The sequence below is a fragment of the Callithrix jacchus genome, chromosome 7 (genome assembly GCF_049354715.1).
Source record: "Callithrix jacchus isolate 240 chromosome 7, calJac240_pri, whole genome shotgun sequence".
NCBI classification, from domain to species: domain Eukaryota; kingdom Metazoa; phylum Chordata; class Mammalia; order Primates; family Cebidae; genus Callithrix; species Callithrix jacchus.
In genome coordinates, this window is record NC_133508.1 from 27,627,845 (window position 1) to 27,643,198 (window position 15,354).

The 15,354-nt window shown below is 42.0% G+C and overlaps 2 protein-coding genes across 2 annotated transcripts in view; one reads left to right on the plus strand and one right to left on the minus strand.

Annotated features, from left to right (window-relative positions):
• Positions 1-607: 607 nt before the first annotated feature.
• The window catches only part of LOC103791230 (amyloid beta A4 precursor protein-binding family B member 1-interacting protein-like), a 74,132-nt gene continuing 59,385 nt past the window's right edge, over positions 608-15,354 (minus strand). The window contains 5 exon segments of the mRNA XM_078329644.1: positions 608-1,217; positions 1,219-1,454; positions 3,897-4,000; positions 4,930-5,053; positions 5,584-5,682. Of these exon segments, the coding sequence (XP_078185770.1) occupies positions 926-1,217; positions 1,219-1,454; positions 3,897-4,000; positions 4,930-5,053; positions 5,584-5,682 (855 nt within the window). The 3' untranslated portion in view covers positions 608-925.
• Positions 944-15,354, plus strand: part of LOC144576895 (uncharacterized) — a 75,583-nt gene continuing 61,172 nt past the window's right edge. The window contains exon 1 of the mRNA XM_078329656.1: positions 944-1,169. The gene's annotated coding sequence lies outside the window, so the exon portion shown is untranslated. The remainder of the gene's footprint in view (positions 1,170-15,354) is intronic.

Below are 15,354 nucleotides of genomic sequence, written 5' to 3' on the forward strand. Positions count from 1 at the left end.
AAGATTTTGAGAAGTTTTACAGTTAAAAAAAAAACCCACAAAAATACAAAACCAAAAGAGCCATGGAAATAAAACTGAGAAAATGTAAAAGGCCTATCAGAAGCCAAATTGAAAGAGAAGAGATGCAGGTACCAAGAACCAGGATAAATTGGGCGTTAAATGTATCTTGGAGGGAAAACATTCCAGGTAGAAGAATATATATATATGTATATATATGATTGCCTTTTCTTGTCCCTACATTTTTATTGACAGAATACTTACAGCATTGTAATAATAAGGCAATTCAAAAAAACTATCTAAATAACCATTTTTTAAAATGACTGTTATTCAAGCATTAAAAAAGCAAAACCAAAACAGCATGTGTCCAGGACTCCAATCAATCAAGCAACAGGATCTCAGAGAAAGGGAACAGGCTCTGTTTGTCATGTTTTCTCATTTTCCTCTCTCGATTTTCCTGAAAATTCTGAAGGTCACAGAGGTAGAGATGGAAAATCTATATAAGGTCACCAAGACTTAAGAAGGCATGGGATGGTGAAAGCTATTTTTAATTACAGAGTTGATATCCAGATAGATTGACCCAATAATTAATCTTTCTAGAAACACTGTCTTCAGGAAAAATGTTTAACTTTTATTCATTTCATACTTCTGCACATAATAAAATAAATGAACCTAAAACAGCACTTTAGGCACTTGGAAGGGAAGATACATTCCATTTAGGTGAAAATACATAGGAGCGATATGTACATTTGGGCAGATATTCTGAATTCGATTGGGTTAATGGTTAAGGCTGTACTTGACCACGACAGTGAGAAGTTTCCCATCACATTTTATCTGAAATGAACAAGATGTGAAGGACATCTCCTAGCAAAACCTGCACTGGGAGTCAGCGATGCGTCTCCCTCTGGCACACTCACTGTGCCCGTCCCTAGGACACGTTGCCTCTGTTCTTTTGCAACGCTTTCATGAGGTCTGACATGAAATCTTGCTCCCCGCCACCTGCCCCGCCGGGGGGCGCTGGGTTCTCGTGCCTCTTGGGGGGCATAGGAGGCCTTTTGGCGACCGCGAAGGGCAGCCTGGCGGAATTGGGGTCGAGCGCGTGCGGCGGCTGCGGCAGCGGCGGCGGCGGCGGCGGCGGCGGGGGCAGCTCTGAGCCTTCGGTTCCAGCACAGGTCGGCGGGAGCGGGGGCACGAAGTCCGGGGGCGGCTCCATGAAGTCCGGGGGGTGGCGGTGGGAGCTCGGGGTGGTCCATGGGTGGCGGCGGTGGAAGGAAGTCGACGGGCGGGGCGAGGAAGCCCCTGCCTCCAGTACCCTTGGCCTTGGGGGTCGTGGCGGGGCTGCTGCTGGTATCCGGAGGACCGCCGCACTGCAGGGGGAGAGGAAGGCTGGACTTGGGGGCCTGTGGGGCCCGAGGCATTCCGGGCTGGTGGTGGTTCCCGAGGGCTGGTTTCTTATCCTGCAATGGGGCAACGGCAGCTTTCATTTTTTTTTTTAAATTTTTATAATTTTTAACTTTTTATTATTTAGTGAAGACAGGGTCTCACTCTGTCACCCAGGCTGAGTGCAGTGGCGCGATCTGGGCTCACTGCAGCCTCGATCTCCCAAGCTCAAGCGAGCCTCCTGCCTCAGCCTTCCGGGTAGCATTTTTCATTCTTGACAACAGAGCCCTGGTGGACAGGACATGCCATGGATATGTGAGGTCTGTGTCTGCCCCCTGGGGAGCCTCTGTCCCTCAGTCACTGAGACTCTTGGTTGTGGATGAGCTCATCCTTGCACTGGAATATGGCAATTATTCTGAATGGCCTCTAAATTAAAAACAATTTTTAAATTTTTTGGCTGGACATGGTGGCTCATGCTTGTAATGTCAGCACTGTGGGAGTCCCGGGCAGGCGGTCTCCAGTAGACTTCACCTGTTATAAATATTAATATGTATAAATTATTAAATTACCACATAGCATATTAATATATATAAATTATTGAATTAATAAATAGACATATAATTATACAATATATAATAATAATTTTATAATGTCCTCAGGCAGCTGGATTGAATTTCTCTGTTTTAGTGATAATTATCATTCCAAGTTACAGTTTATCAGAATTCCAGTTTATTTCATCCTATACTTAATAGTCTCTTACCACTGAGGATTAAATTTGGAAATTTTTTTCTAATAAAGTGCCTTCTGATTTAGTATCTATTTTATTTTATTTAGTTTATTTGCTTGATAAGCTAATTAACTGGTGATGTATTTTTTTCATTTAAATTTCCAAACAGACAACTTGGGAGTTAGTGTTCACAAGTGATTTCTGTTCTGGGATTCTTTTCTTTCTTTCAGCATTTTTTTCTTCAATTGGCATTAGAGAAATAATGAACTAAAACTAGCTGAAAGCACATTGCGTGAAGAGATTGTCAGGCTTGAGAAGAGAATGAGAACATTAAGAAAACATGACTTTTAAAGAAGGTCTGGTTTTCAAAATTATAAGAAGTTCCACCTCAAAAAACAAACAAGAAATTCAAGAAATACCAATATTTAATTGTTTTCACCACTGGCTGATGAACAAAATGAATGGGTGAAAGTGAAAAATTGCGAAAGTGAAGCACCCGCCTGTCCTAGCTTGGTGACATGCTATTGTCACAGTTATTTAAGGTTGTTTCGAATCACACATGAGAGATCTTCAACAGAATTTATATAGTCAGCTGAAATGTTTTGATCTAAATTAGTAACTAAGTAATAATTATCAGCTATGATTTTAAGACAGGTTTAAATGAATCCTCATTAATCTATTCAGTTGAAAAATGTTATAGAGAATGTTATACCAATTCGCTTTTATTTTACAATGCATTTTCTCCTCCATCACCATGGGGATGTATGTAGGACTTAGTGGGGAAAATAGAAAATGCACATTTTTAATGTAACCCTTTTTTAAAATCTTTTTTTCTTTCTTCAAGACAGGGTCTCTATCTATCACCCAGGCTGGAGTGCAGTGGTGTGATCAGAGCTCACTGCAGCCTTGAACTCCTGGGCTCAAGTGATCCTCCTGCCTCAGTGTCCCAAGTAGCTGGGACTACAGGTGCTCACTACTGTGCCCAGCCCCTATTCATAGTGTAACTCTTTTGGCAGTCTTCTAGTCTGATTTTGGGGGCTAGTTAGCACTTCGTATGGGGCTTTGAACTAACTGGTTGCCCCATTTTATTCAAAACAGGAAAGAAAAATCCCAAGGGTTTAAAACTTGGGTGTGCCACTTTCAGAAAGGGTTAAAATCACTTGACTAAACCAAGAAAAACACTTGGGTCAAAGTAGAGGTAGCTAAATAAGCTAAATAACTCCAGAGTTTAAAGGAAATGCTTACATTTTTCCTAAGCAGTGTGATGATAGCTGGTTCTAACTTCTGATTCTACCATATGTAACTTTAAGATGATAAATACGAAGAAATTACCGAAATGAAATGGTAGTGACTTCTCAGTTGGTGGAAGTACATCTTCTTATTTATTTATTGATAAGACTGGGTCTCACTCTGTCGCCTAGGCTGGAATCCAGTGGCACCATCACAAGTCACTGCAGCCTTGACTTTCTGGGCTCAAGCAATTCTCCCACCTCAGCCACCCCAGTAGCTGAGGTCTGCAGGTGCACATCACCAAGCCGGGCCAATTTTTCTTTTTTTTTAATTTCTAGTACAGACGAGCTCTCGCTATGTTGCCCAGTCTGATCTTGAACTGAAGCTCAAGTGATCCTCCTGCCACAGCCTCCCAAAGTTTTGGGATTACAGGTGTGAGCCACCACAACCAGTGTATTCTCTCTTTTCAAAAGAGCAGTTATTGGAACAATGCGAATGGTTTAGGACATGGGCTTATGGGGGCGACTAGGTGGAATGTGTGTCAGCCGCTTGCTGGCCTCACCTTCCATGTTTCAGCACGTGTCTGGGCCTCTTGGAGAACAGCACTGACAGAATGTGCAGCCTGGGGCATCTGTCCATTGGGCTGGGAGGTGCCTGTTTTAGGTCCTGAGAGGGAGGAAGCCAGAAAAGAAAAGTGAGTAAAGTATTTTCAACATTCTTGAGAGTTAATCTGAAAATACAAAGCAGTTTACATCTCTAAAGCAAGGATACTTGTTGGCTAGTTCTTACAAAAATATAAAAATAAAAACAAAGCAAAGAAAGCAAGTCACAGGCACGGCATGGTACACAAGACCTTATGAAAAATCTGAGGTTCTGTGACAAAACGTTATATGAGATTCAGCAAAAGGTTCAGGAAGGTGAGTCCAGTATTTGATAAACCCACCGAGGAGAATCTGACTAATGGGCATCCTGGAGAATAACAGTATGTTTTATTTTTGGCTGAGCCTGGTGACTCAGGCCTGTAACCCCAGCACTTTGGGAGGCCAAGGTGGGTGGATCACGACATCAGGAGTTCAAGACCAGCATTGCCAAGATGGGGAAACCCCATCTCTAACAACAATGACAACAAAAAAAATACAAAAATTAGCCGGGCATGGTGGTGTGTACCTCTCACCTCAGCTATTCAGGAGGCTGAGGCAGAGAATTACTGGAACCCGGGAGGTGGAGGTTGCAGTGAGCCAAGATGGTGCCACCACACTCCAGCCTGGGTGACAAAGCGAGACTCCATCTCCAAACAAACAAACAAACAAACACCACCACCACAACAAAAACTTTTCAGTAATCGAAGAACACAGGGCTCCAGCCTGGGTGAGAGAGCGAGACCTTACCTCCAGAAAAAAGAAAAAGAAAACAGATGTTATAGGGGTGTGTGTGTCTGGGCTGAGTTGAGTTGGGGAATTCGAGCCTGATCATCAAATGAGAAATATATCCGAATACTGTCTACAAAGTTCTGTTTTTATAGAATGTGTTGGATGTGGTTAGAACAGGAGCACCGAGCTTTGAATACGTGTTGGACTTTCTCCTCCACTTAGTACCTGTAGATGGCTGAGCTGGCTGAGCCGGTGCAGCTGCACTGACTGTCCCCACATTTGTCCACCGAGAGGCAAGTCCAGCCTTTGCCATGGCCCGCTGGTAGTTATCATAGAGAGTCTTCCCATACTGGGAAGAGAACACAAAGGAAGAAGGAAAGGAAGCCATTTATCCCAAATTGTGCACTCAACTGCAACAAACAGCCATAGAAGAAAAAAGTACTCCATGGCTACTCTGTTCACCACTTGTCTGAGTTATTTTTTGTATATTTCAATTAAAATTTAACAAATTGTTTTTCACACAGTCATTTTCCAGATTAGCAGAATCAGTTAATTTTTTCAACTACATATTAGAGGAGAGGTCTGGCCACTCAGTTCTGATTACATATGTCTTCATGTAACTCGATTATAGATTCCATCTTGCAGTTTTTAACTGTACACTAGTCTTGCAACACTCGCCATGAGTAAATATCCAGTTATTGCAGAGATCCATGTTTCTATCACTCCCTGTGTTTAGAAAACCCATTGGGCAAATAAACTCAATTTCTGTGGCTGAACCCAAGGATGGGCCAACTGCTTCACAGCAGCAGGAAAACTGTGCCCAGGTCAGGAAGTTGGTTGGCAAATTCAAGACAGGGTGAAGTCCAAAGACTCTCTCACCTTGGCTATCCGTATTCCCATGACCCACTGGTTAAGGGTTCTTGCATCATCAGAGCAGAGATACTTGATATACTGGGACTCCTTCTGAATTTGGGGGTGCTGGAAAGAAGCAGTTTTGAGACAATGTATTCACTTGTCATGTATTTGGAGGTCAAAGCACCTGTCAGGAAATTTTAAAAAACTAACAATACATGTGATTTGTGTGGCAAAAATTACTGGTTGCAATGTTAGGATCAGGAAGAAGAAAACTCTTAAAAATGACTAAATTTTGAAAGAATTTAAGAGAGCTGTTATGTGTTGGGAGGCTGAGGTGGGCTGATCACTTGAGGTCAGGAGTTCGAGACCAGCTTGGCCAACATGGTGAAACCCTGTCTCTACTAAAAGTACAACAACAACAACAACAACAACAAAGTTAGCCAGGCGTGGTGGCAGGTGCCTAGAATCCCAGCTACTCTGGAGGCCGAGGCAGGAGAATTGCTTGAACCTGGGAGGCAGAGGTTGCAGTGAGCCAAGGTCACACCACTGCACTCCAGCCTGGGTGACAGAGTAAGACTCTGTCTAAAAAAAAAAAAAAAAAAAAAAATTGTTATATGACCATAGTAAGCACATCTTTAAAAAACATTTTTTTTTTGAGACAGGGTATTACTCTATTGTCCTGGCTGGAGTGGTTCAATCATAGTTCACTGCAAACCTCGAACTCCTAGGCTCAAGAGATCCTCCCTCTTCAGCCTCCTGAGTAGCTAGAACTACAGGTGCACACCACCATGTTCAGCTAATTAAAACATTTTTTTTATAGAGATGGAGTCTCATTATATTACCCAAGCTGGTCTCGAACTCCTAGCCTCAAGTGATCCTCCTGCCTCAGCCTCCCAAAGTGCTGGGATTACAGGCATGAGCCACCATGCTTTGCCTGTAAGCACTTCTTACTATATTATCAATAATTTCATTTATGCCGTTTTAACTTTTGAAAGGTTTTCATATCTATCGTGTCTCCATTCCCACGGGAAATCTAAGCTGCTTCTCCATTTCTCAGATAAGGGAACTTACCTGCCATAATTCTTATGCCATAGGATTAAATGCCTACAGGAATTGTAGTTTTTTTTAACTCCCCAAACCTGGTTCTAGGGTTATTTATGCTTCCAAAAATTCAGAGTTTTGTGATGACCTTCATTTCTTAACTACTATCTGCTGCCCAAGTGGGCCAACGGCTTCCAGATGGACAGCGTGGGGAAGGAATATTTCTGTCTATTGCACTTAGGGCAAGTGGCACTACGCAATGGTTCCGGTTGCTGAACAGGACTTCCACAAAGATAACAAGGAAATGGCCAGGCATGAAAGAGAAACACCTTTCGCTCCTCTTGATCTTTGGTTCAAGATCTCGTTGATCTTATGGTTTATTCAGGTGTATTTTTTATTATTATTTTTTAAGACAGAGTCAAACTCTGTTGCCCAGGCTGGAGTGCAGTGGTGCCATCATGGCTCACTGCAGCCTGTAACTCCTGGGCTCACGCAATCCTTCCACCTTAGCCTCCTCCTCTGTAGCTGGGGACCACAGACATGCATCCATTCTTGTTTTTTTCTTTTCTTTCTTTCTTTTTTTTTTTTTTAACGTTTCCAGGCTGGTGTTGAAACCCTGGACTCAAGTAATCCTCCTGCCTCAGCCTCCCAAAGTGCTGATTACAGGCATGAGCCACCAACCCCAGCAGTTTCTGTTTTATGTTTCTGTCTCTGATAGACTGTGTCTTCCATGAGGGTGCGAACTACTTCTGTCTTATTCACTGCTGAAGACTTTCAGTGCTTAGCGCATGGCAGATATTCCAGTCCAGATGTCAGAATAGTTGAAGGAAGTCAACAAGCACATCATTTCCTGTTCAATTTCTTGTAGTCATAAAGCAAGGGGCTGGCAACCAAACCCAGGTTCTAAGATATTAATATGTGCCATATAAGTTTTCATGGGTCATTACAAGATTTATTATATTTTCTTTTTCTTTTTTTGAGACGGAGTTTTACTCTTGTTACCCAGGCTGGAGTGCAATGGTGCGATCTCGGCTCACAGCAACCTCCGCCTCCTGGGTTCAGGCAATTCTCCTGCCTCAGCCTCCCGAGCAGCTGGGATTACAGGCACGCACCACTATGCCCAGCTAATTTTTTGCATTTTTAGTAGAGATGGGGTTTCACCAGTTGACCAGGATGGTTTCGATCTCTTGACCTTGTGATCCACCCGCCACGACCTCCCAAAGTGCTGGGATTACAGGTGTGAGCCACCGCGCCCGGCCCGGTTTATTATATTTTATTATGTAGAAAAACAATTAGCAACCACAAGCATCACATGTGTGTGTTTGTGTGTGGTGTGGCACCATTTCTTTCTTCTTCCTCCTGTCCTGCTGGGATAATCCGCAGTTGCGGGTGGTGCAGAAAGTGGAATGGAAAGCCAAGAGAGCTGGAAGCATCTATCTGCTATTCACTTGGCAGGAAGGAAGGAAGCTGTCCATTTCCTCTCTTAGGGAATTGCACAGACCTCTCCACTTCTCTCACTTTCGATCTGAAATCACTGACCTCCAAGGAAATGGCTATTCTCAAAGTTGATCTAGGCAAAGGGTCTCGTGTCTTTAGACTTCAGTTGGAATCTGACTGGCAGTGTCTAGTCACCCTGCGGGACTTTCTAATGAATGACTCAGCCAGCAAGAGCCTGTGAGATTGTGATCTTTGTCCAGAAAGGATAACAAGACCCTTAGAGGCTCCAGGAGCTTGACGAGAGTTTAGTAATTTTTGGTTTTACAAATGAGAAAACTGAGGCTCAGAGAGGTTACTATACATTCCACCCTGTGACCAGTAGAACCACCTAGAACTTCCGTGTTTGTATTATGCTATTAGACCCAAATCCCAGACTTGGAAGAGACCACAAAAAATTCAGAAATGATTTTAAAAAATTCCTCTTTTTGGTCTTTTTAGCCAATTAAGGAAAGTCTACTCATATGTGTGTCTTTAAATATACTGCTTTCTTTACTCAGGCCTCAGAAATTGCACTGTCATTGCTCGAAGAACGGTCAGTTCCTATTTGCTTGGGCATAGCAAACAGGGACACAGACATTCCTCTTTCTCTGGACGGTGACAACTTCACATCCAGCTCCTGAATGTTGCTGTAGTTTTCCGGTCTGGCCAGCAGATGACAGCAAACACTTTTGAATAGCAGCTACTCATTTCATTGATTTTGCGGTTCAACGCTTACTCCCTCAGTCTGAATGTTAGATTTTATTTTTGCAAATGTTACTCCAATAATGATCCTCCTTGGAGGCCCTTAAAAATATCTATCAACTCAGGTAATATGGCCTGAGAGCAAAGAGGAGTTGTTGTCTTAATTAACCTAAAGTTCATATTGATGAAAAATATACTAAGGCCAACACTTATTGGCTGGAATGTAACAGCCCGCAAATTCCTGCAGCATTCTCTTCAACAATAACATTTGCAAAGCTAAACCAATGCCCTTGTCTTTCAGCACCAGAAACATAGCTCTCTGATCTACAAACAGCGTTTGTGTTCTGATCGTCTTATAAACATCTGTCTCTGGAGCAATTAAATGCTTATAATTGTTCTTAGAAAGCAGCTATTGTCCACCCTCCAGACATTTAAAAAGCTGATATTGTTACCTTGAACTTAATCTATTAATTTTTTTGGTAGATGTCATGTGAGAACGAAGTTTCCAGAGTAGATTAAATCTCATTGTGTTTTCAACAAAATGCACAAAGCAACTGCTTAGAGTTACCCATGTAAGAAGCATGATAAACAATTTATTAACTGTGCTATTCATTGAAATAGAGTAAAATGCAGTCATTCCCTTAAAAGAAATGGCTTTTGAACATCAAACAGCCCCTTGATGATGGGGTTGATGTATAGACCTTGCTATAGGTCAGGTCTCACCAATTTCCTCACATTACATGTGTGCTATGGATGTATACAGGGGGATTAAGTAACGGATGACCTCTAAGGTCTCCAGCAGTCCTCAGATTTTATGGTTCTAAGATGAGCTGCCTAACGGGAACGAGCTCCTTTCCAGAGCCTGGAGATGCAGAAATAGTTTAGGCTTGCAGACATCACAGAGCAAGTCACTGGGCTTGTCCTCCATCGTGTCTTGAGACTTTGCCAAGGAACTAACTGCCTAACTCAGCCTTTTGCTGAAAAATCATTTGCAAAGAGGTTTCAGGAAAATGCTGGTGCTGTGTCAGTGGCCAGATTTTTCGCAATTCACTTGATTGTTCCTGACAATAAAGAGAGCGCTTCTCTGTTGGGACATGAGAACAGCACACAGAGGTCAGGGCAACTGTGGAATGTCACTGCTGAGAATGAGAAAATAGGCTGAGAGAGGCTAAGCAATTTATCCAAGGCCAAAGGTAGCGAAAGAACCAAGGCCCTATTTGTTCATCAGATATCTCTGGGTGCTAAGAAATATGCTAATTCCTAGACATATCAAGAGGAGTAAGACAGGCAGGGCCCGGTGGCTTACGCGTGTAATCCCAGCACTTTGAGAGGCCAAAGCAGGCAGATGGCTTCAGGCCAGGGATTTGAGACCAGCCTGGGCAACATGGTGAAACCTTGTCTCTATAAAAAAAGCACAAAAATTAGCCAGGTCTGGTGCGCATGGCTGCAGTTCCAGCTACTGGAGAGGCTGAAATGGAGCCAGGTGTTCAAGGCTGTTGTGAGCCGTGATTGTGCCACTGTGTTCCAGCTTTGGCTGGAGGAAACCCTATCTCAAAAAAAGCACATAAACAACAACAGCAAAAAAGAGGATATGAGAGCACTCACGTGATAACTGGGCAGTGCTCACTGGGTGTGTTTTAGGGAGAGACATACATAAACACATTATGTAATGAAATGTGTAATCAAATCACATATGTAATGTGATTATGACGGAGTATGCTCCATACGAAACATTTGAAAATGGGCTGAGAAAGGGTGTTTAGAAGTGACAGATTGTTGTAACATGTTTGGAGAACATGGAGAAATTCTGTGTGGCTAAGGTCCAGAATCCATGGAATAAAGAAGCAGAATTAAGCTGGAGAAGGATCTGAGTAAAGAGCCTTGTTTCAAACTAGAATCTAGACATGGTCCCTGGGCAGTAGGGGGCACTGGACATTTTAAAACAGCACAGTGACACAGGAAGTCACTGGGGGCTGTGAGGAAGATGGATCCAGAGTGAAGAATAAGATCAAACTGAGGGAGGGCTCAATGGGAGACTTTGATGGGAAAGAAAAGAACTTGCTCATAGATTAATGCCAAACGGGGAGAGGAGGAGTCAAGGGTGATTTCTCTGTTTCTAGCTTGGTAGAGTAGGTGGATGTCATGGCTTTAATTATGTCCCCCCCTCAAAGCTATGTTGAAGTCCTCAGTCCTGGTACTTGTGAATGTAACCTTATTTGGAAAGAGGGTCTTTGGACGATGTGGTCCCAGAGGCATGCCATGTTGGAGGAGGAGGCCTTCTTCCTTTGAGATGGAGAGCGAGGAGGTAGGAGAGTTACTGCGTGGGATAAACTTAAGAGTAAAGAGGAAGTAAACTGGGGCAATTCAATCCTGTTCTACATCCTCTCTTTCTCTCTCTCTCTCTCTCTCCTTTCTTTTTTAGAGGTAGGTCTTGCTCTGTTGCCCAGTCCAGAGTGCAAAGGTGTGACTGTGGCTAATGGCAGCCTCAAACTCCTGGGCTCAAACAATCCTTCCACCTCAGCCTCCGGAGTAGCTGGGATTACCGGTGTGCACCACCACACCAGGCTGACTTTTAAATTTTTTTGTGGAGATGTGGGGGGGGTCTCCCTATGCTGCCCAGGCTGGTCTCCAACTCCTGGGATCAAGTGATCCTCCTGCCTCAACCTCCCAAAATGCTGGGATTACAAGCATGAGCCACAGTGCCTAGCTAGTTAAACATTTTTTTTGGAGACAGGATCTCACTCTGTCACCCTGGCTAGAGTGCAGAAGTGTGGTTGTAGCTCACTGCAACCATGAATGTGTGCTCAAGCGATCCTCCTGCCTCAGCCTTCTGAGTAGCTGGGACTACAGGTGCATACTATCCTACCCTGCTGATTTAAAAAGTGTTTTTGTAGAGATGGGGTCTTGATATGTTGCTCAGGCTGGTCTTGAGCTCCTGGGCTCAAGTGATCCTTCTGCCTTGGCCGCCCAAAGTGCTGGGATTACAGGCATGAGCCACTGTGCCTGGCCTGAACCATGTTTCGAAGAGCACAATGAGGCAGCGGGCTTTGATGTATAATCCGTCCATCCATCCGTCCACCTATCCATCCATCCACCCATCCACCCATCATTAATCTATCCATTCATCTGATAATGTGTCAAATACCATCCCAAGCTCTGGAACACAATAGTGAACACAGTAGAAAAAGTTCTTGTTCTCAGGACATTTATATTCTACTAAGAGAGAAAGCCAACAACAATACAAAACACTAAAGTAATAAAATTTTTCATTGTGAAAAATACTGTGAAGAAAAATATAGCCGAGTAAGGGGTAGTAAGCAGGTGACCGACAGGGCAGCATTCCAGTGCTCTTTCCATGATACTCTACTACTTCCTAACAGATCTCCATAGACACATAATTTCTCCTGGAAGATATTTACTTCTGGCCCATTGCATCTAGCCCCAGAATGGAATGAGAAAGAATGCATGAAGGAATGGCTTCTTTCCATCAACAAAAGTGCCTGTACGAGGGCTAAGGAAACTGAACACGTGAGACTGAGAAGCCCTGTTGGTCTGCAAAGATAAGGGAAACTGCAGTTGGACAGTAAGGGGATGGTTTCTGTGACTACATAGCCCCTCCCTCAAGCCACTATGGTACCAACACATGGAAAGTGCCCCCGGAATCACACTCAGATTTCTTACCATACTGGGTCCCTCTGTGAGAGGCTTGAATGAATAGGATCCTACACACAAATGATCTATCATGATTGAAACAGGAAGAAAGAGAAAACCTAAAAAGACCAACAATGAGGAATGAAATTGAAGCTGTAATAAAAAGTCTCCTATCAAAGAAAAGCCCAGGACCTGATGGCTTCACTGCCGAATTCTACAAACATCTAAACACTAATTCTTCACAAAGTATTTCAAAATTGAAAAAGAGGAAATTCTTCCAAACTCATCCTGCGAGGCCTACATTACCCTGATTCCAAAACCAGACAAGGACACAACAAAAAAGGAGAGCCACAGGCCAACATCCCTGACAAACATAGATACAAAAATCCTCAACAAAATACTACCAATCCGAATTCAACAGCACATTAAAAAGATCATTCATCATCATCAAGTGGGATCCATCCCAGCAATACAAGGAGAGTTTAACATACACAAATCAATAAATGTGACACATCACATGAACAGAATAAAGATTAAAAACCAAATAAATGCTTATTTAAGCAGATGCAAAAAAAAAAAAAAAAGGCATTTGACAAAATTCAACATCTCAACAAATTAGGTATAGAAGAAACATACCTCAACATAATAAGGTTTATATACGTTAAACCCACAGCCGGCACCACACTGAATGGGAAAAAGTTAAAAGCTTTTTCTATGAGATCTCAAACAAGATAGGGATGCCCATTTTTACTGCTACTATTCTGCACAGTACTGGAAGTCTTAGCAAGACCAAGTAGGCAAGAGAAAGAAAGAAAAGGGTCCACATTGGAAAGGAGGAGGTCAAACTGTCCCTGTTTGCAGACGACACGATCTCATATGTAGAGACTCTTAGACTTCACCAAAAAACTGCTAGAACTAATAACCACATGCAGTAAAGTTGCAGGATACAAAAATTAGCAGCATTTCTATGCACCAATAGCTAACTATCTGAAAACCAAGAAAGCAATCCCATTTACAATACCTACACAAAAATAAAATACCTAGAAATAAATTTAACCAAGGAGGAGAAAGGTCTCCATGGTGAAAACAATAAAACATTGATAGAAGAAGGTGAAGAAAATATAAACAGAAAGATATCCCATGTTCATAAATTAGAAGAACTAATATTGTTAAAATGTCCATGCTACCAAAAGTAATTTATAGATTCAAAGCAATCCCTATCAAAATTATAATGTTATATTTTATATAGAAATAGAAAAAAATCCTAAAATTTATATGGAAACACAAAAACACCAAATAGCCAAAACAATCTTGAGAAAAAAGAACAAACCTGGAGGCATCACACAAACTGATTTCAAAATATACTACAAATCTATAGCAGTGTAGTATTGGCATAGAAACAGACACATAGATCAATTCAACAAAATAGAGAGCCCAGAAATAAATCAATGCATTTACAGCCGACTGATTTTCAACAAAGGTGTAGAAAGAAAGAAAGAAAGAAAGAAAGAAAGAAAGAAAGAGAACGAACGAACAAATGAACAAGAACAAAAAAAAACCCTCACAATAAGGGAAAGATAGTCTCTTCAATAAACAGCACTGGATTAACTGGACAACTACATGCAAAAGAATGTAACTTGACCCCTATTTCTCACCATAAACAAAAATCAACTCAAAATAGATTAAATAGGTAATGTGAGACCCAAAACTGGCTGGTGTGGTGGCTCACATCTGTACTGCACTTTGGGAGGCTGAGGCAGGCAGATCACCTGATATCAGGAGTTTGAGACCAGCCTGGCTAACATGATGAAAGCCCATTTCTACTAAAAATACAAAAAATTAGCCAGGCATGGTGACGCATGGCCATAATCACAGCTATGCAGGAGACTGAGGCAGGAGAATTGCTTGAACCTGGGAGGAAGAGGTTGCAGTAAGCCAAGATTGCACCATTGCACTCCGGCTTGGGCAACAAGAGTGAAACTCATCTCAAAAAACAACAAAAACAAAAGCAAAAAAACAAAACCACACACACACACAAGCAAACAAAAGAAGACCCAGAACTGAATCTGCATAGCAAGAAACAATCAGCAGAGTAAATAGACGACCTACAGAATGAGAGAAAATATTTGCAAATTATGCATCTGATGAAAGGTTAATAAGCAGAATTTGTAAGGGACTCAACTCACTAGCAAATAAACCAAATAATCCAATTTTTAAAAAAATGGATAAAAGATATGAATAGATATTTCATCAAAGAGGACATAAACATGGTTAATAGAAATTTAAAAAATGCTTAGCATCACTAACCATCAAGGAAATGCAAACCCAAACTACAATGAGATATCAAATCATCCCAATTCGAATGACTATTACAAAAAAGACAAAAAATAAGAAATGCTGACAACGATGTGGAAGAAAAAGACTCTTATGCACTGCGGGCAGGAATGTAAATTAGTTATTATGGAAAACAGTATGGAGGTTCCTCAAGAAAATTGAAAATACATCTACCATATGATCCGGTTATTCCACTGCTGGGTATATATACAAAGGAAATGACATCGGTATGTCAAAGAGACATCTGCACTCTCGTGTTATTGCAGCACTGTTCACAACAGCTAAGATCTAGAATTAGCCTAAATGGCCATCGGTGGATGAATGGATACAGCAAATGTGGTAGATTTATGCAATGAAGTACTACTCAGCCACAAAAAAGAAAAATCCTGTCATTTGCAATAGCATGGATGAGCCTGGAGGACATTATGTTAAGTGAAATAAGCCATGCACAGATAGACAAATATTGCTTGATCTCACTCGTATTTGGAATCTAAAATATCTAACAAAAACGTCACTCACGTGAATCTAAAATATGTGATCTCATTGGATTTGAGAGTAAAATAGTGGTTACTAGAGACTGGAGAGTGGGGA